Source organism: Pelophylax lessonae, assembly GCF_965119305.1.
Source record: "Pelophylax lessonae genome assembly, chromosome: 1".
In the NCBI taxonomy this organism is placed as follows: Eukaryota; Metazoa; Chordata; class Amphibia; order Anura; family Ranidae; genus Pelophylax; species Pelophylax lessonae.
The window spans coordinates 479,689,460-479,709,755 of NC_138768.1; the positions used below are offsets into that span (position 1 = coordinate 479,689,460).

General features: G+C 43.7%; 2 protein-coding genes across 2 annotated transcripts in view; both read right to left on the reverse strand.

Annotated features, from left to right (window-relative positions):
• Nucleotides 1-3,629, reverse strand: part of CREB3L3 (cAMP responsive element binding protein 3 like 3) — a 240,740-nt gene extending 237,111 nt beyond the window's left edge. The window contains exons 1-2 of the mRNA XM_082273056.1: nucleotides 3,495-3,629; nucleotides 3,180-3,414 (exon numbers count right to left, since the gene is read on the reverse strand). Coding sequence (XP_082129182.1) covers nucleotides 3,180-3,414; nucleotides 3,495-3,599 — 340 coding nt within the window. The 5' untranslated portion in view covers nucleotides 3,600-3,629. The remainder of the gene's footprint in view (nucleotides 1-3,179; nucleotides 3,415-3,494) is intronic.
• The window catches only part of LOC309544955 (uncharacterized protein), a gene marked incomplete at its 5' end in the record, with an annotated part of 957,880 nt that overhangs the window by 503,175 nt on the left and 434,409 nt on the right, over nucleotides 1-20,296 (reverse strand). The window lies entirely within an intron of this gene.

Genomic DNA, 20,296 nt, shown 5'->3' on the forward strand with positions numbered 1-20,296 from the left:
CACTGCGGTTGTATAAATTGGGTAGATAAGACTTCCCTCTCTGCCCAAAATGCCAAGTTTACCAGGGCACCTTGATTCACATGTTCTGGAGGTGCACCAAACTGATCGTATATTGGCAGGAGGTGATAGGAATTGGTAATTCTATTTATCAAATACAGTTGCAACCTAACTCTGTCATTTGTCTACTTGGTGGTTTGGAGTAGAGCCTGTACCCCACTCCTACATACATAGCTCTAATAAGGTTTCTATATTTAGCCAGGAAACTGGTCATGAGGTATTGGCTCTCTCCTTAGACCCCTACACCCCACCAGTCAGTGGATTCAAGAAGTTAATAGGATCCTTATTTGAGTGAAAAATACTTACCAGCACAGAAATACAAGTCAAAAATACAATAAAATTTGGCGAGAATGGTTAAAATCCCCTGGTGTAGCTCCTCCGCCAACTTGTTCTAAATAGGCTACTACAAATATGAAAGTGGGCTGAGATGGATCTAGTTACATGTTTGGAGAACCTGCAAAGGCAGAGGGCTAAAGGCGTTAGTAGGCTGCTACATTAGGATGGGTCTCTCTTCTACTGGATAGACTCATTTGGTTGAGTGATTGTGCACACCGCATATGCTGGCTAGTTATGTTTTTTTTTTTCTTGTTTTTTGTTGTTTGGTTTAAAATCTTACCTAATTCTATGCATTATAGAGACTATGTTTTCCTGTGTATGATACATACCATGTTGTCTGCACCTTGCTTGTCTGTACATATAATATTGTGTTCACTATAATAAAACTTTTCTGATTTAAAAAAAGAAAGAAAAAGTGGCAAAGTCTTTATCAAGTAACTATAGACCTGTTATTTTAACTTCTATAGTTGGGAGGATACTGGAGAGTTTTCATTTAACCACATAGATAGGTTTTTGCAAGAAAAAAAACATTTTAGGCAATGGCCAGCATAGAAAGACAGAAGTTGTCAAACCAATCTGATTTCTTTAAATAAGGAGGTAAGCAAAGACAAATGAGTGGCTGTGGCTGTAGTAAACTTGGATTTTGCCAAAGCAATTGACACACAGTTCCCCATACACACTAATGTGTATATTAAAGACTACAGGCTTGGAAAAATCAGTTTCTAAATGGATAGAAAACTGGCTAAAAGACTGTATTCAGAGAGTAGTGGTTAATGATTCATACTCTGAATGGTCTTACGCTATAAGTGGTGTACCCCAAGGTTCAGTGTTGGGACCCTTCCTTTTAATATAGTTATAAAGGATATAGGGTCTGGAATTAAAAGTACCATTGCAGACTTGCAGATGACACCACGTTATGCAGTGTAATAACTTCCTTACAGGATGTCTCCAACTTACAAACCAAACCTCAATGCACTGTTTAGTTTGGCAACTAAGTGGCAAATTAGGTTTATTGTTGATAAATGTAAAGTTATGCACTTGGGGGGCCAAAAATATGCATGTATCATACATACTAGGGGAAGTGCAATTACATAGTTACATAGTTAGTGAGGCTGAAAAAAGACATCAGTCCATTCAGTTAAACCTATGATGTGTGTGAATTGGGAGAATCAATGGGAAAAGGATCTTATTTAGGAAAGGAAATTAAAAAGGGTTCTGTGGTACAGGGAGATACAGATTTCCACAGAGTTTACAGAGACCGGTATCTCAAATTGCCTGTTTACTGACCAGAGATATGGTCAGTAAATAGGCAAGTTGCCAGCCAAGGCAACAGATAGGGATGTGATCAATAAAAAGGCAAATGGTCAAGCCAGGCAGACAGGCAGAGAAGGTGGTCAATGATAGGTAGAGGTTGATTCAGGCAGAAAATGTGTGGTCAAATAACAGTCAAAAGTCAGTTAGCAGAGCAGGCAGATCAGATACAGGTTAAATTAACTATGAAATTAGCAGCACTAAAGTGCAAATTAAATCATAATGTGCATAACTACACTTGATGAATTATAACCATATGATGTGATTGTGATTGGTTTTAGTATTGTATGCATATACTTGGTAACTTCTGTGATTCGGGATCCCAATTAAGATAGTACTGACTGTAGTGAAGATGTTGATTATCACAGGTACAGGCTAAGGGAGCTAGTGAGGCATATGGAAAACACAACAAGCCCTGGACATAGAGCTAATGAGGATTAAATCAGACACTAACCAAAGACAGGACCAATGGAAGGTGAAAAAGGAGGAGTACACTTCAGCATTGCCTGCTACCGGATGTGGTGAATCTGGGTCATGGTGGATCCTGAGGTATGACCATGTGACCCAGGAAAACAAGATACTGAGCATAGGGCCTCTTGAGTCAGTGGGCTAGAAAGTACCTGTGATCACCACAGACACCATATGTTGGACCACTACTCTAAAACTAGAAAGCGCCCTGTGACTGACACAGTGCCAACAGGTCTAGAAAGCATCATAATGCAGAGCCAAGTGTTGAAGGTCAAATTCCAGTATATCTTCGTCCCATCAATCGGCCCACTCAGAGTGAGTCTTTGAGACTAGTTAACAACAAAGGCTGTACACTAGGTGAATGGGGAACACCAGAAGCAGAGCCTAAGGGTCAGGCAGGCCCTGCAATCTTTGGTCCAGCAGGGTCCAGGTACAGCCTCCAAGACAGTACCAAAAATTAGACCTGCTGTGTAGGGATCAACTCAAGAAGCCTAATAAAAATTGCGGGTAGAGAAAAACATCCTTTAGATAGGTTGAAGGTTGATAGAAGAGAAAAGATCATCAAGCCGACTAAAACACTAGCAAATCAATAGGGGTATGATGGTTAGGGGCAGGGTTAAAATTGGCTTTTTGGTTTACTATTGTCCAACTTTTGAAGACAGCTTAAAGTAATGCACTGGTCTATGATATCCCTGTGTCCTTCAATGGAGGTTAAGGAAATCATATGATGCTGCAATTTTATTATTGAGACAGTTTCAAGCGTTGCTTTAATTTATACTAACTGTTTCCTCCTGCTTTCAGTGAGCTGTCACTACTTAATGAAACCATATATTTCCAAAATTGTTTTCACTGAAAAAAAAGGATATCACTACAGGAAATCAATTGCCAGTATAATTACAAAAGTAATTATAAAATAAAGTGCTACACAATAAACCTTTTTGATCACATATTAAAGTACTTAACAAAAAGATACCCAAAAATGTAAAATTGTCTTTGAGGTTACATACCTGCATGATCTCCTAGATTCATACAAAGATCTGGTTCTGGGAAGTCTCTCAAATTAGATGTCATATAACATGAGTCTACAAACTGGTATTGGAATGGGCTGTTCTGGTGATCTGAGAGTGCATCCTCAGATATTCCACTGTCACTGGCTGCTGGTGACCAAAGGTTTGAATCCAAGGGAGAGTCAGCTGGCAGCGGTAATGGAGACACAATTGCTTCATTCTCCTGTGTTGAGATCTATATCAATGGAATTCAATAAATGAATAAAAAAATAAATAAATTCAATATACCAATAATGCCCTTGCTGAAATACTCACATTTGCCCCTGAGGCAGCCCAGATGGACTCAGCAGGTGAATATTCATTGCGAAGAATACCATCCTGGCAGTCAAACAATAGATCTAGAAGTTCCAAACTCAGCATGCCACCCTGATTATATTCATTTAACTCCTGTGTTTGGAAAAAGCAGAGAGTATTGATTTTGGCATGAATCAGGACAACTGCGTAACATCTGGCACATGAGAAACTGACTCTCTGTGCGTGAAAGCATATTTCTCTTAGCTAGACAACAGAATATGTTAATATCAAAGCTTTTAGCCTACCCCACCCCCAGGGGGAGGTCCCCTCAGTCAATACCCTCCTGCTTCCTGCATTCCTACCTCAGTTTCATTTGTCTAGCTCAGGAGTAGGTTAGACGTTTCCTGTGCTGGGGCTTTTCAGTCTCAGCTTCTTTTCTCTTTTTGGTTTTATTTGGAGTTTTTTTCTCTTTCTTTACTTAGCTGTTTATTTTCAGCTCTAGTTAGGTCTTCTGATGAAGATGATCGTGCGGTGCTGGGTCTCGGGCTGGCCTCCCTGGTTATCCGGGGTTCAGGGCCAGTGGCTTCCCAGCCTGCCATCGAGCGTTCAGCTAGGTTTCCCTGGCAAATATGAACAACCCATCCCTGTCCGCTACGGGGATGCTGCGGTGAGGTGGCTACCTCACTGGACGCCATGCGGTTTCGCACCGCAATTCCACTGCGTCCTGGCTGCGACTCTCCCTGTCCTTAGTGCAGCGGTTTGATGGCTTGTGCAGGCTCCCCACGCCATCCGGATGGTAAGTGTATTTCTGTGTGGGGACCTGTCTGTCTTGGGTGTCAGTCTGGGACTGTGGGACCCTGCATGTCTGTGCATAATGTTGAGCTCCCTGTCAGTATAGCTGCTCTCTGTGGGCTGCAAGGGGGGGGCTCTCCTTCTCTGCTCTGTGTAACAGGCTGTGTGACATTCTGTGTGCTGTGAAGGACATGATTGTGAGACATGTTGTGGGCATACTGTGCGGCGACCGCTGCTGCGGTCCGCCATTTTTTTGTGACAGTTTTGTGGTGGCCGATCCGGTGTGGTGAGAGCGCCGTTTTGGCGCCAAACGCCGCCATTTTTGGCGGCGATCGCGCGGGCCCCATTTCAGTGTTTCTGCCTCTACAGCCTCGGCCGGCGGCCATGTTTGTGTAGCCTTACATAGGCTTTATGGGGGCGGTCAGTCTCGCATCACTTCCTTTTGCTCTGAGGACAGCGATCGATGAAGCAGCAGCCTGTGTGACCTCTCCAGGTTTTACCTTCCATTCCTGTATTCCTTGCCTTTGTATTCCTAGCCCGGTGGGTCAGTGTGTTTTGTGAGTGCGGTGGGCTGCGATCGCTGCGACCTTAAAGGGGCAGTACTCCTTTTTTTCCTAAGTTACTGGGGCATGGATTCTCAGGAAAGCAAGTTTCCTCCCTCCTTAATAGGGGGCCAGGGGGCTGCTGCTGCTTCCCCCGAGGGGGCTGATCTGGCTACTATTGTGGCTAACCTTGCTGCTCAGGTGCAGATGCTGGTGGCTGATCGATCCACAAAAAGGCCCAGGGTGTCCATTTCCTCTGATTCAGAGGGCGATGGGGATGCTATGGCTGGAGTGCCCTTCTCAGGGTCTCGTTCTTCTCTAGATCTTGCGGGGTCTGAATGGGAGGCTGAGGTGGAAGGGGTTGATAATTCTCCCCCTGGCTCGTCTGAAGAGCTTGCACTCATGGATGAGTTGGTTGCTTCTATCAAGCAAACGCTGCATTTGGAGGATGAACCATGTCCTCCTGCTTTGATGTCCTCTTATGGGACGCAGAGAAAACGCAAAACGTCGCAGGTTTTTCCTTGCTCTACGGAATTTCAGCGTGCTGTTGAGGAGCAATGGCGCAACATTAAGAAGCCTTTTGCTGTGCCGAGTAGGTTCAAGCTGCGTTATCCTTTTACACAAGCTACTGATGAGTGCCGCCTCAGGTGGATCACGCTGTGGCGATTTTGAATAAATCCACTGCGATTCCTGCTGAGGATACCCCGGTGTTCCGGGACCCTACGGACAGGAGATTGGAGTCTCTGGCCCGTCACTCTTATACGGTTGCGGGTTCTGTGCTGAAGCCTATTTTTGCTTCCATTATGGCAGCCCAGGCTATTGCCGATTGGACGCAGGTGCTCAGGCGCACTCTGGTGGCTGACTCTGCTTCGCCATCGACATTGGCTATGGTGGATCAGATTCATCAGGTTGTCATGTATTTGTGTGATGCGGACCTAGATCTGGTCCCTTTGGCTGCGCGTCTGCAGAGTGTGGCAGTGTTGAACCGTCGCCTGATCTGGCTGAAGTGTTGGTCTGTGTACCAATCTTCTCGCAAGACTTTGGCTAATTTGCCTTACGCGGGTTCTCGCCTTTTTGGCGAATCCTTGGATACTCTGATCAAGGGTGTTTCTGGGGGTAAGAGTACTCTTTTGCCCCAGACTCACAAGTCTAAGTTTGTTCGCGGTAAGAAGAATGCTTCGTTTAGACCCTCTCAGGGGTCCTTTCGTGCCTTTTCGGTCGCACTATAAGGGTAAGCCCTTCAAGGGACAAGGCTCCCATAAAAAGCCGTGGGCAGGTAAGCAGAAGTCCGGCCAGTCCGGGTCCGCTGCCCATGACAATGCGGCCTGAAGGGGCGCCCTCACCCAGTTCTGGGGTGGGGGGACGTTTGCTCGGTTTTCTTCAACCCTGGCTGGCCCGCGTTCGGGACAGGTGGGTTCAGGAAATCGTTCGATCTGGATACAAGATCGAGTTTCTCTCTCGGCCGGCGGGCAGATTTTTTCCCTCAAATCTTCAGCTGTCTCCGGAGCGCTTGCGGGATCTGCACCTGGTGGTGCGGGACCTGCGGGCTCAGGGAGTGGTGATTCCGGTGCCTCATCGGGACAGATTTCGGGGATTCTATTCAAATCTGTTCACTGTGCCCAGAAAGGAGGGCAAGGTACGTCCGATTCTGGACTTGAAAGCTCTGAACCGCTTTGTGCGGGTTCGCAAGTTCCGCATGGAATCCCTGCGCTCGGTGGTGGCTGCCCTGGTTCCGGGGGAATTCATGGCCTCCATCGACTTGAAGGATGCGTACCTTCACATCCCCATTTTCGAGGGTCACCAGCAGTATCTTCGATTCGCCATTGCGGAGGATCACTACCAATTCGTGGCGCTGCCTTTTGGTCTCGCCTCGGCTCCGCAAGTTTTCACCAAGGTGCTTGCGCCGGTTCTGGCTTTGTTGAGAGCCCAGGGCATCTCGATCCTGGGGTATCTGGACGACATTCTGGTTCGGTCTGCGGCCTGGTGAACGACCTGTCCGTCACGATGCAGGCTCTGCAAGAGTTCGGTTTCAAAGTCGACGCTGTGTCCGTCGGTTCGTCTTCCTTACCTGGGAATGATCCTGGACTCTGTTCAGGCGAAGGTCTTCCTGCCGGAAGACAAGCTCCGGAAGCTTCAAGAAGAAGTCGGGTCCCTCAGGGACGTTCAGTGCTCGTCCCTCCAGACGTGCATGAGGTGTCTGGGACTGGTCTCGGCTTTCGAGGCGATACCCTTTGCCCAGTTTCACACGCGGGGTCTCCAGAGGGAGATTCTGGCCAGGTGGGACGGACAACCGCAATCTCTGGATCTCCAGATTTCGTTGAGTCATCGCACCAGAAGGGACCTTCTGTGGTGGCTCCAGTCCCCGGCGGTGTCGGGGGGCAAGTCCTTTCGTCCTTTGTCATGGACGGTGATCACCACGGATGCCAGCCTGTCGGGCTGGGGTGGTGTTCTGGGCGTTCTGTCCGCCCAGGGAACTTGGTCGGAGGAGGAGTCCTCCCTTCCGATCAACATTCTGGAATTGCGAGCAATAAATCTCTGCCTTCGGCGTTGGTCGGACAGGCTGCAGGGCCGTCCGGTTCGGGTGCAGACGGACAATGCCACAGCGGTGGCCTACATCAACCACCAAGGGGGCACCAGGAGTGCCCGAGTGGCTCAGGAAGTGGCCGACATTCTGTCTTGGGCCGAGACGCACGTCCCGGCGATATCTGCTGTTCACATTCCGGGGGTGGAAAACTGGCAGGCGGATTATCTGAGCCGCCAGACCGGACCAGGGAGAATGGTCCCTTCACCCGGATGTCTTTCTGATGTTGTGCGAGAAGTGGGGGTCCCCAGATGTGGACCTGTTCGCGTCTCGTCTGAACAACAAGGTGGAAAGGTTTGTGGCAAGAACGCGCGATCCTCGGGCAGACGCCTCAGACGCGTTGGTGGCGCCCTGGCATCAGTATCGTCTGATGTATGCCTTTCCACCGATTCAGCTGCTGTCCAGGTTCCTTCGGAGGTTGGCCTCGGAACCGAAAACGGTGATTCTGGTGGCACCAGACTGGCCTCGCCGGTCTTGGTACGCAGACCTCATGAATCTGGCGGTCGACGCTCCATGGCGTCTACCTCTTTGAGACGATCTCCTGTCTCAAGGGCCGATTTCATTCTGCTTTACAGTCGCTGGCTTTGACGGCCTGGCTGTTGAAACCCAGATCCTGAAGGATAGGGGTCTCTCCTCTGAGGTCATTCACACTTTGATTAAGGCTAGAAATTCCTCTTCGGGGAAGGTTTACTACCGTACTTGGAAGGCCTATTTTGCCTGGTGTGAGTCCAGGGGGTATTCCCCTCGTTCATACTCGGTATCAAGGGTGTTGGCTTTTCTTCAAACGGGCATGGACCAGCGTTTGGCGTTGGCCACGATTAAGGGTCAGATTTCTGCTCTGGCCGTTCTCTTTCAGCGCCCTGTGGCGTCTAATTCTTTAGTTGGCACCTTTGTTCAAGGGGTGCAGCATCTGGTCCCTCCTAGGAGGGAGCCTTTGCCTCCATGGGACTTGAACCTTGTTCTGTCCGTGTTGCAACATGCTCCCTTTGAAAGAATCAGGGAGATCTCGTTGTCTATGTTGTCCAAGAAGGTCGCCTTTTTGGTGGCAATCACCTCGGCTCGCAGGGTGTCGGAGCTGGCTGCCTTGTCCTGCAGATCTCCGTATTTGGTGGTTCACTTGGATAAGGTGGTCTTGCGTCCTAACCCGTCTTTCCTTCCGAAAAGGATTTCGGAATTTCACCTCAATGAGGACATTGTCTTGCCTTCGCTTTGCGCAAAGCCTAAACATCCAAAGGAAGTGGCTTTGCATTCCTTGGATGTTGTTCGGGCGATCAGGGTTTACCTGTCATCGACTGAATCCTTTCGCAAGACGGATTCTCTCTTTGTCCTTCCAGAGGGGCCTCGGAAGGACATGGCGGTGTCGGCCTCTACCATCGCCAAATGGATCAGGCAGGTCATTGAACAGGCCTATGCTTTGAGTGGGAAAGTTCCTCCCATGCCTGTGAAGGCGCACTCTACAAGATCTCTGAGTACGTCTTGGGCCTGTCATCATCGGGCTTCTGTGGCCCAGGTGTGTAAGGCGGCGACTTGGTCGTCCGTTCACACCTTCTCAAAATTCTACAAGGTGGATGTTCAGGCATCGGCAGATGCTTCCTTTGGCCGTAAAGTTCTTAGTGCGGCAGTGCCTTAGGGTCCTTTGTTTGGGTCCTTGGCTGTTGGGGTATTTTTACCCCTAGGTTACTTGTTCTTTCCTGGGTTGTTACTCCTGTTGAGCAAGTTTTTTTCATGTTGCCCAGTTGGTTTCCTTCCTTTGGTAAGGTTCTTTTCTCTGATGTGGGTATTGCGTTGCCTTAGGCGCGGCTGCTTTTTTTCCCACCCCTCATGTCTACACTGCTTTGGGACGTCCCTATTGTGACGAATATGAAGGGGTGGCGACTGTCGGAGGACGTAAGAGAAAACTGAATTTTTGTAAAATCTTACCTGTAAAATTCCTTTCTCTGAGTCCTCCGACAGTCGCCGCCCCCGCCCCTCTTTTGGGGTTTTGTTTATGTACTCTACTGCTATGCTACTGAAACTGAGGTAGGAATGCAGGAAGCAGGAGGGTATTGACTGAGGGGACCACCCCCTGGGGGTGGGGTAGGCTAAAAGCTTTGATATTAACATATTCTGTTGTCTAGCCACTCCTACGGAGCAAAGGTCAATAACCCTATTGTGATGAATATGAAGGGGCGGCGACTGTCGGAGGACTCAGAGAAAGGAATTTTACAGGTAAGATTTTACAAAAATTCAGTTTTTCTGTTTGCAGTCTTTGACTTAAATAGGAAAATCAGTTATGGTTTTAATGGTAACCAGCAGACCACAATCGAAAGCTTTTTTCAAAAAATATACAGTACATATTATTATAAGCTGTGCTCATCCAAAAGGATATCTAGACATTTTTTAATTTGTCAATAATCCCAGCTGCTAGCAGTGGTGTATTTAGGCTTTGTGCTGCCCTAGGCCTGACTAAACTTGGGCACCCCCTAATTTAAATATGACCCATCCCTTCCTGTAAAGGCCACACCCCATCCTGTTTATGACCCTCCATGTCATCTGTAAACCACAGACCACAACCACAGTTTATCAGTGCCCACAAGTGCAGCCTCATTACTGCCCATCAGTGCAGCCTCGTTACTGCCCATCAGTGCAGCATATCAGCCCGGCCTCATCAGAGGCCATCAGTACAGCCCCATCAGTGGCCACCAGTGCATCATATCAATGCCCAGCAGTGCTGTCTTATCAGTACAGCTTATCAGTTCCACCTCATCAGAGGCCATCAGTGCAGTCTAATCAGTGGCCAGTGTGCCCATCAGTGAAACATGTGTAAAAATATATGGTGTGCTAAATCCAGCTGAACATATTCAAATGAAATGAATTAGGTGCAAAAAATATATAATCATAAAGTCCAACAGTCCAAAGAATAAATTCTTTCAATCGGTGATATGATGATGTGAAAACAGGTGTGAAATTCAAATAATAATATCAAGTTGATAGTGATGAAATCCCTCCACCTAGTGAATTTCCTCCTTACCCGGCGGACAATAGGTAAGTGCAATATATAATAACCAAGATATACTCTTCATGTGACAACACCAAACGACTGTGCTCTTCACCACTGGTGCAAGAACCAAAATAGCCTCTTACCAGAACAATATATTAAACACACTCTGGAACAACCCTTGTGCCGATATACTATACTGCTCCCTCCCCTTCAGACCGGGCGTAGCAGGCTCTCCAAGGTATGTCCTCACCAGAAGCACTTAAATGTCCTGGTGTCAAAGGTCCAGCTTCCATCCCTTCATGTGGTGTTGTCACATGAAGAGTATATCTTGTTATTATATATTACTTACCTATCGTTTAGGGATGATCGAACGGTTCGGGTCGACCATCGGTTCGACCTGAACATTGACTGTTCGAAATTCGGCCGAATTCCGAACTTTTTGCGGAAAAAGTTCGGAATTCGGCAACCAGAACCGACCAAAATGCAATGGGACAGGAACTGGGCTTTAAAAGCCCTTGATTGGACCAGAAACATCAGTAAAAGCCAATTGAGGGGGAAGGAGGATGCTAGGAATGTGATTGCAGTGACTAGGGGGTCCAGAGGCCAATCAGTAGTGAATACGCCCCCCCAATATATAAGATAGCCCCGCCAAATCTCTAGCACTGTAATACAGGGGCTGTGGAAGAGAGTGGAAGCAGTTCTGTTACTCCTGCTTCAAAAGTGTCATTTAGCAATTATTAGTGTGAGGAAAGGGATATCTAGTGTAGTTAGGGTACTATTTTCCACTATAGTTAGATTTAATAATCTAGTTTCTGTAGGGAAAGTGTTAAGTGTCAGGGTGACGGTAGTGTAGTGTAGGGTGAACTGACTCTGACTGCTATGGCAGGTTGACCAAACTCTTCCATGTCAGGGTGACCTCCATAGAAAAAAGATCATTTGTCTTAGAATTGCAGTAGAGTAGGGATAGGACTCCGCTACTTTCACACCTGGCCGCTTTTGTTGCAGGCGTTTATTGGGCTTTTTTGTGAACGTCTTTGGAGGCAGGCATGACATCTGAACTTCTGTGTAGGGGTATATATATACACACACATACATACATGTATATATACACATACACACATATAGGTGTGAAAGTAGCGGAACCCTATGACTGCGCTAATGAAATTATTTGCAGGGATGTGGTTCCGCTCCTATCACACCTATATGTGTGTATGTGTATATATACATATATGTGTGTGTATATACCCCTATACAGAAGTTCAGATGTTATGCCTGCCTCCAAAGACGCCCAATAAATGCCTGCAACAACACACCTGGGCGTTTTTGTTGCAGGTGTTTATTGTGCATTTTTTAGGCTTCTTTGGAGGCAGGCATAACATCTGAACTTCTGTATAGGGATATATATATACACACACACACATATATGTATATATACACATACACACATATAGGTGTGAAAGTAGCAGAACCATATGCCTGCGCTAATGAAATTATTTGCAGGGATAGGGTTCCGCTCCTATCACACCTGTATGTGTATATATACATATATATATGTGTGTGTGTATATATACCCCTATACAGAAGTTCAGATGGCATGCCTGCCTCCAAAGACGCCCAGAAAATGCACAATACACGCCTGCAACAAAAACGCCCAGGTGTGTTGTTGCAGGCGTTTATTGGGCATTTTTTGGGTGTCTTTGGAGGCGGGCATAACATCTGAACTTCTGTATAGGGGTATATATACACACACACACACACACATATGTATATATACACATACACACATATAGGTGTGATAGGAGCGGAGCCACATCCCTGCAAATAATTTTATTAGCGCAGGCATAGGGTTCCGCTACTTTCACACCTATATGTGTGTATGTGTATATATACCCCTACACCCAGGTACACTTTTTAGACCCCCCAAACACTAAATCCAAAGAAATCTCTTTTTTTTTTTTGTTCAATAATTTTTTCAATAATCGGCTCTCTATCAAAAACGACAATTTTTAAGAACTTTTTTATTGTGTGATTAATAGTCCCTGGGGCATGACCCAGAACCCTAGGGGCATTTATTGGGTTTTAGGGCTTCAAAATTGTGTTTTTTGATTGCCGAGGTTCTGGAATCCGGACCCGAACTTTCGGGAAGTTCGGGTGTTCCGGTTGAACCGAACTTTTCAAAAGTTCGATCATCCCTAATATCGTCCACCGGGTAAGGAGGAAATTCACTAGGTGGAGGGATTTCATCACTATCAACTTGATATTATTATTTGAATTTCACACCTGTTTTCACATCATCATATCACCGATTGAAAGAATTTATTTTTGGACTGTTGGACTTTATGATTATATTTTTTTTGCACCTAATTCATTTCATTTGAATATGTCCAGTTGGATTTAGCGCACCATGTATTTTTACACATTCTTATCTATTTTTCTGGTAGCAGCTTTATCACAGATCAGCGCATCTTTTTCCACACACAACATCAGTGAAACATATCAGTGCCCATCAGGGCAGCATATCAGTGCAGCCCCATCAGTGAAGCTTATCAGTGCTGCCTCGTGCCCATCAGTGCAGCCTCATTAGTGCTGCCTTATCATTGCTGAGTGAAGCTTATCAGTCCTGCCTCGTGCCCATCAGTGCAGCCTCATAAGTGCTGCCTTATCATTGCTGTCTCATTAGTGCTCATCAATGCAATTTATCAGTATGCACCACTGCCGCCTCATCGGTGGCCATCAGAGCAGCATATTAGTGTCCATCAGTGCAGCCTATGAGCACACATCAGTGCAGCATATCTGTGCCCATCAGTGCAGCATATCAGTGCCCATAAGTGCAGCATATCAGTGCTGCCTTATCAGTGCAGCCCCATCGGTGCAGCTTATTAGTGCCACCTCATCAGTGCAGCCTTATCAGTGCCCATTAGTACAGCCTCATGTCACGGGATTAGTAAGATTACTCCTTTCTTTTAAGAAATTTGGACTTGTGTTTGCTGCCATGATTGTAATCATAGGATTATTTCACTTATTTGTATAATGACTAGGAAGTCCATAGTCATTATATAAATAAGTGTAATAATCAGTGGCAGCAAATACAAGTCCAAATATCCTAAAAGAAAGGCGTAATCTTACTAATCCAGTGACATATTGTGATAGCACATATAGAGGTGAGCAGGTATGAAATATTATTGCCATCATATACAATTAAAAAAGTCTTAATTGAATATGATGCAATTCAGTATGCTTTCTCAAGGACATGGATGTTTAAAAAAATTAAATTATATTATTGACATGATGCCTGCCATACCTGGGAGCGGAGGAGGGTAGGTGGAGCATTAGGCTGCAGTGCCACACTTGTTAGCATTGGCGGCCGTCGGGCCAGTTGTATTAAGTGTGGTCGGCGGCCTGCGGTCTGTCCAAATGTCCTCACCAGCTGGTATTATCATACCGGCAGGTAGTAGTGTGACTGCTTTATTGGGGTGCCAGACTGATTTGCCTCCTGGACCCTGCCCTCCAGCCCAATTCGCCCCATAAGACTGGCCCTATACTAAAAGTGTAGCGCAAGCCGACTGGGACCCTTTTCTTGCGGGAGCCAAGAGGAGGCTGTTTTTTTTTTGTGCGGGTTGCATCTTTTTCGCTGCCCCCTGCAAAGTGCCGCCCTAGGCCTGGGCCTTGTCGGCCTAGGCCAAGATACAGCACTGGCTGCTAGCTTGACTTAGGAAAGGGATTTCCACATTTTTTTTTGTTTTGTTTCTCTTACTGTAAATTATCTGCAATTTGAAATTAAACTTCCTTTCCTCCCACCGTAAATTGTGATCACATGTCCTCACCAGGAACCTAGGATTAAACTAGTTATTACCAGTAAGCAAGGTGGATTGTGGGGTAACCAACTAGACACCAGATTACTTGTAGCATCTACATATAGATTATTGTAATAGTGGGACTTTCAAGGTGCCAGAGTTCACAACACATAAAATACATTAAATAAATATTTTATTGATACAAATAATTAAAAAACTATGGAGTACAAAGTATTTAAAAACAGATGAAGATATCAACATATGTCAGCATATTCAAATTACTTCAACAGATTTTATTCACAAATATCTTCATTCTCTGGTGGGCAAGTAGTGAACTTCAACATATTTCACCATAAGGCTTAATTAGGAAGGAAAACACTATTAGAGTGTACACGCCTACATAGGGTAGGGTTTCAAGCACCCACACCCTTGTTACAAATTGATCAAATCAATAAATGTTCATATATACAAGTATATGAAAAAAATACATTTTCATTTCTGAATTTTTTCAAAAATTTGTGGCAAAACAATGACATTTTTAAAAGACTCACTATGCCTTTCAGAAATGCATTTTTAGGCATTTCGACTGTCCTGGTGCTCCAGAGGTAGGTAGTCAGAAAATTAGATAAATAATTGATGCTCTTTGAAAGGCGAAAGGTGCTCCTTAGATTTTAGGCCCCTCTATGCCTCTAAGCTGTGATAAAATGTTTCACACATGTATACTCATGTGTTTATGGGTGTAATTATAAGTAGGCCTATGCTGTATGTGAGAACTTGTTAAAATGACAACTTTGTGAAAAAAATTTTTTTTTTTCAATTTGTTAATTTTCCAAAAAATTTTGACTTTTTTTTTTTTTTTTTTACTAAATACCTTGGACTGTCTGCTTTCCAAAAAGGGGTAATTTGGGGGTATTTGTATTGTCCTGACATTTTAGGGCCTCATGAAAGGAGATTAGTCAGTACATCAGGACTGATCCCTTTTAAAATATACATATCATAGTTTGTGGACTATATAACTTTCACACAGACAAAGTATTTTACACTGATTTGGGTTATTTTTACCATAGAAATGTAGCAGAATATATTTTGGCCTAAATTTGTGACGAAAGATTATTATTTGCAAAATGTTATAACTGAAACTGAAAGAAAAATGTGAAAAATCTTTCTTTATAAATTTAGGTAAAAAATGGGTTTCTTGAAAATACCCCCAAATCAGTGAATATTATTTAGTCTGTAGGAAAGTTATAGAGTCTTCAAACAATGGTAAATATATCTGAAAATTGATCAATCTCAATGTTTCTTGAAGCTCGAAAATGCCAAAACATTACAAAAATCCCCCAAATGGCCCCTTTTTGGAAAGTCAAAGGTATTTAGTAAGAGGCACTTCCCGTTTTTTTAAAGTTGTAATTTTTTTCACAATTTTTTGAAAAATTAAGGAATTAAAGAAAATTGTTTTTTTTTTTTATTTTGTTTATTTTTACATATTTTCACCAGTGCAGTACACGTACTGGCAACAGTATGTAAAAAAAAAATAGTAATGATAATTTTTTTCATTTTTTAAGTATTTTTACTCTAGGAATTTTTTTTTTTCTACACACTATGATTGTTTATAGCAGTGAATTTCAAGTATTTTTACGAATGAAATAGATTTATTCAGCGTGTATTGTGTGACTGGCTGTGATTGGCCACAGCTAATCACATGGTACATATGGACTGTGGTTGACCCTGTATGTGACCGTTCATAGCTAGGAACACAATTTCACACAATAAATGGCATGAATCCAAACCATTCATTGTTTACAATTGTCATGTGATCTGCTGTGATTGGTCCCAGGGATCACATGGTGCCGACAGCAGGCTGGTACACAGATCAGTCATCCGCTATGTCCACCGCATTGTGACAGATCGCGATTGGCACGTGCGAGGCATGTTCTGGGAAGGATGTCCTATGACACTCACCCAGAACAATAGGGCTCCTGTTCGGGTGTCATTTTACAATGGCCCGGGAGGGAAGCTGTTAAACACTACCAAAAGAAATTTAAATATATAGATGAGTGTGCCAAGAATCAATTGCACCACACCCTGAAAAGATTCCCATCAACCAAGAGTTTGCAAAAAATTTGGGTTTTTAAGGTGCCATTAAATACAACCCGAAAACAAGATAAAATATTTAAATTTTAATTATATAAATGTTAAAATAAAAATTTTCCTTTAAAGAACAATTTTGTCTTAGAACATAACAATGTCGCAAACCATCCAGTCATTCCTCGACATGTTTTGTTATATTTACATAGCTTTTTCAGGAGATTAGTCTGGGTATTGCTCAAGTAAACTATTGAAAAATAACACACAATTAATCATCACAAAATTTAGGACTATATAAAAGACCATAATATATTGTATGTACAAAACAGCACATATCAATACAAAAAGAATTGGACAGACATATGTGTTCACATTTGTTAGGTCCATAGAAGAAACATAAGCTCCCCTTTAACCACTTACCGACTGCCGCACGACTATATACGGTGGCAGTCAGCCCCTCACAGGCAAAGTGACGCTCGCTCGCGATCGTCGGTTACAGAGGGAGAAAGGCAGGCGGATAATGTAAACAAAGCTGCCTGTCATTCTCCATTGTGTAACAGCAGAGATCATACGGTCCTGCTATGTAGGATCGTATATCTCTGCTGTTACATGAAAAGCCATATCCCACAACAGTAAGAAGCACGTCCCTAGGGACACTCATAGCCACTGCATCTCTAATAAAATTAACCCCTTCCCTGCCAGTGTCATTTTTACAGTAACAGTGCATATTTATAGCACTGATTACTGTAGTAATGTCACTGGTACCCCCAAAAGTGTCAAAAATGTCAGTCAAGGGTCCGATCTGTCCGCCGCAATATCGCAGTCCCGCAAAAAAAAAAAATGCAGATCGCCGCCATTACTCGTTAAAAAAAAAAAACAATAAAAATGACAAAAATCTTTCCCTTAGTTAGTTTAGTAAACGCAATAACTTTTGCGCAAACCAATCAAAATACGCTTATTGCGATTTTTTTTTTACCAAACATATGTAGCACAAAACAAATTGGCCTAAAATGATAAAAAATTTTTACATTCTTTTGGGGAATTTCATATAAAAATTGTCGCTCTTTTTTTGTTTATAGCGTATGATCAAAAAATCTCACCAAAAGAAAGCTCTGTTTGTGGGAAAAAAAGGACGTCAATTTAATTTGGGTACAGTTTCACATGACCGCGCAATTGTCCGTTAAAGTCACGCAGTGCCGAATTGCAAAATAGGCCCTGGTCAGGAAGGGGGTAAAATCTTCCGGGGCTTAAGTGGTTAAATAGTATACATTATCTGCCGAAATTCTCAAGAAAGGATGAAACACAGTGGAGAACACTTAGGATTTGTCTAGAAAGTGCCTATGAATAGATCTCAGTATACTATAAGGGGTAGTAGAACCCAAGATTTAGAAATCTAAAGGAGAACATAAAAAATCAATCAGAATGCACGTGGGACTAAATTTTGTTGAAAACTTGTTTTATGCCTTTATCTCAAAGTCATAGGTACAGATAAAGGTAATTACCTATAATCCCCTATATTATAGCAAAGCCCCTGGCCATGTAAAACATTAGAGCTTAGAGAAGGCTTATGCCAAAAACAGAATTATAAATAAGCATATTTCCTCTTCATTGATAGCGGAGCATCTAACAATCTCAGCACACCTAGAGGAGGAAAAAGCCATAGTGGGTATTAGACTTCTCACATTACATTTTCCAAAATCACTGAGGGATTTAGAAATGAAGTTTCTAACATTTACCTAAAGTGTCCAAAATGTCTTCACTGGTCCCTCCTGAGGTAACTGCAGGGCCGTTAACCTGTTGACAACCGCCCGCTGCAGATGTACTGCTGCAGGCTGGCTCGTACAGGCAAATTGCCGTACATTTACGAAGCTCTGTCCCGGGGGCCCTGGGGGTGCTCTCCCGCGCTCCCCCGGTCCTCGTGATGGTCTGATTCACTACAGAACTGATCAGCCATGTCCAGGCCAATGATTTTTGGCCTGGACCTGGTGATCGGTTCTAACCAATGACAGACCGATCTGTGCCTGTGTAATGTAAACACAGGCACAGGAAAATGTCTGCTCTTCCCTCGTGGAGTCCTTTTGTATTCCAGCGTGAGAGAAGAGAAGATCAACTGTAAGTACACCAAGCAGCACACACACACACACCTATATAGGCATATTTAACTCCCCGATCACCCCCCAGTTAACCCCTACACCCCCTGTCACATTGCAGACTATATACAGTATATAGCATTTTTCAATAGTTACTGGGTGCCGAATTTATAAAAACTGCAGCTTCAGACTCCTTTTGCTTGTTTAAGACTCGCAGCTTTCAAATCAATTATCTAGCGCAGTGGCGAATTGGACAGAGGGACAGCAACAATGAATACCGCCGTCAGTGGCATTCAGTTACGATCGCGGCTTCGCAAATTCCTCATACTTAAGTCTTTGTGCACAGAGTTGTTTCACATAGCAAAGTGGTCTAGTGGGTTCGTGCACACATCCTCTGTAATTCATCTCCCTCTGCTTTAGGTTCGAGGCTGACCATCTCCACCTAACTTATTTTCTCATTTATTTTTTATTCTTAAAAAACTATAATGGATTGTATCATATATATTGCTAAATAATGTTACACCCAGAAGCACTTGCAAACTTACATCATCTTAAGTGATTTTATGATCTCATCTGCCTGTAGAATCGATCTTATGATTACACGTTGCAAAGCCAATTCATTTAACCACTAGACCACTTCAGGTCCACATTAAACCTCACACTTTTTCTATGGTCTTCTTCCTAGATTCCATACAATGTTTAGTACTTTAGCTATATGTGCTTTTTAGCCTTAACACACTCCTTTATTTTCACCAAACAGCTCTATTCTGCACAATAGCTAAGTGCTTTGCAACTTCACTGCAGTTAACAACGTCATGGTTTCAAATCCCAACAATCACTACACTTGGGATCTCTTTTCCCTCTCATTTTTTTTATATATTTTTAAAAGAATATGTAATTTTGGGGGTGGGTTCTACCAAAATTTCCTGCACATTAATGGAACAAACACAATTTTAATTGTATGAGTGTGGTCCGATTTTTCTGGAGCTGCAATTCTTTACACATTTACCATGGTTCTTACAATTTCTGGACCAATAAACATATGTGTCTGATATTGGACTCTCTCCATATTTGAACAACACAGACCCTCATAGTCCAACACTACACTTTGCCTCACACCTCAACACAACACTGTCCCATCCCTACCCTACATTCCAACCCCTCACATCACCAGTACAAGCAGCATGCAAAGTGCAAAGCTCGGGCCTTGGCAGCTTAATGGGCCATACACTATAAGATTTTCTCAAGACTTTTTCCTTTAGACTTACCCAAACCATATAATATGAGGTCAAACCTAAACACTTTCAATTTGTATGCAATCAGGCAGGCCCTTGCACTACATAGAAAAGGTAAATCTAAAGGAAAAAATCTATAGACTATTGTATAGTGTGTATGGCCCATTACTTCCCAAAAGCTAGACAAACAAGAAAGGGCACATTCTCTATTGTTGTTGCCTTCTAAAATGTTTTACTTTTGAGGGTTTTTATCATGTACATGCTAAAGTGACTCTTTACACATCTTGGAATATGTACGAATGGAATTTGTGGAATCACATGTCAGAGCTAATATCGAAGTCTCGACACAAACATAGGTTATTGATCAAGCAAATTATGTGTTGACGCCCTTTTCACACTGGGATGACTTGTGTGATTACTTAGGCTGCCCATACACAATACAAATTGAATATAATTGGCATAACAAATTAGGATAAATTTAATATGGCCGATTTAGCAACACAATCACAGTCAAATCACACATAATCCTTTTTTGTGGTCCACAGCAGAATTGGATTGCATAGTGGTTCACAGCAGTGCCATCCGATTCCTGTTCAACCAGAAAAATCCCAAATCAATCGCATCTGTGGGTGTTGTTAACTTGCAATGGACACCCCCATGGATTCACATATGGCAGTGTGAGATGCATGTGCTGGGAATGCGATCCATGAACATGCAGGCAACT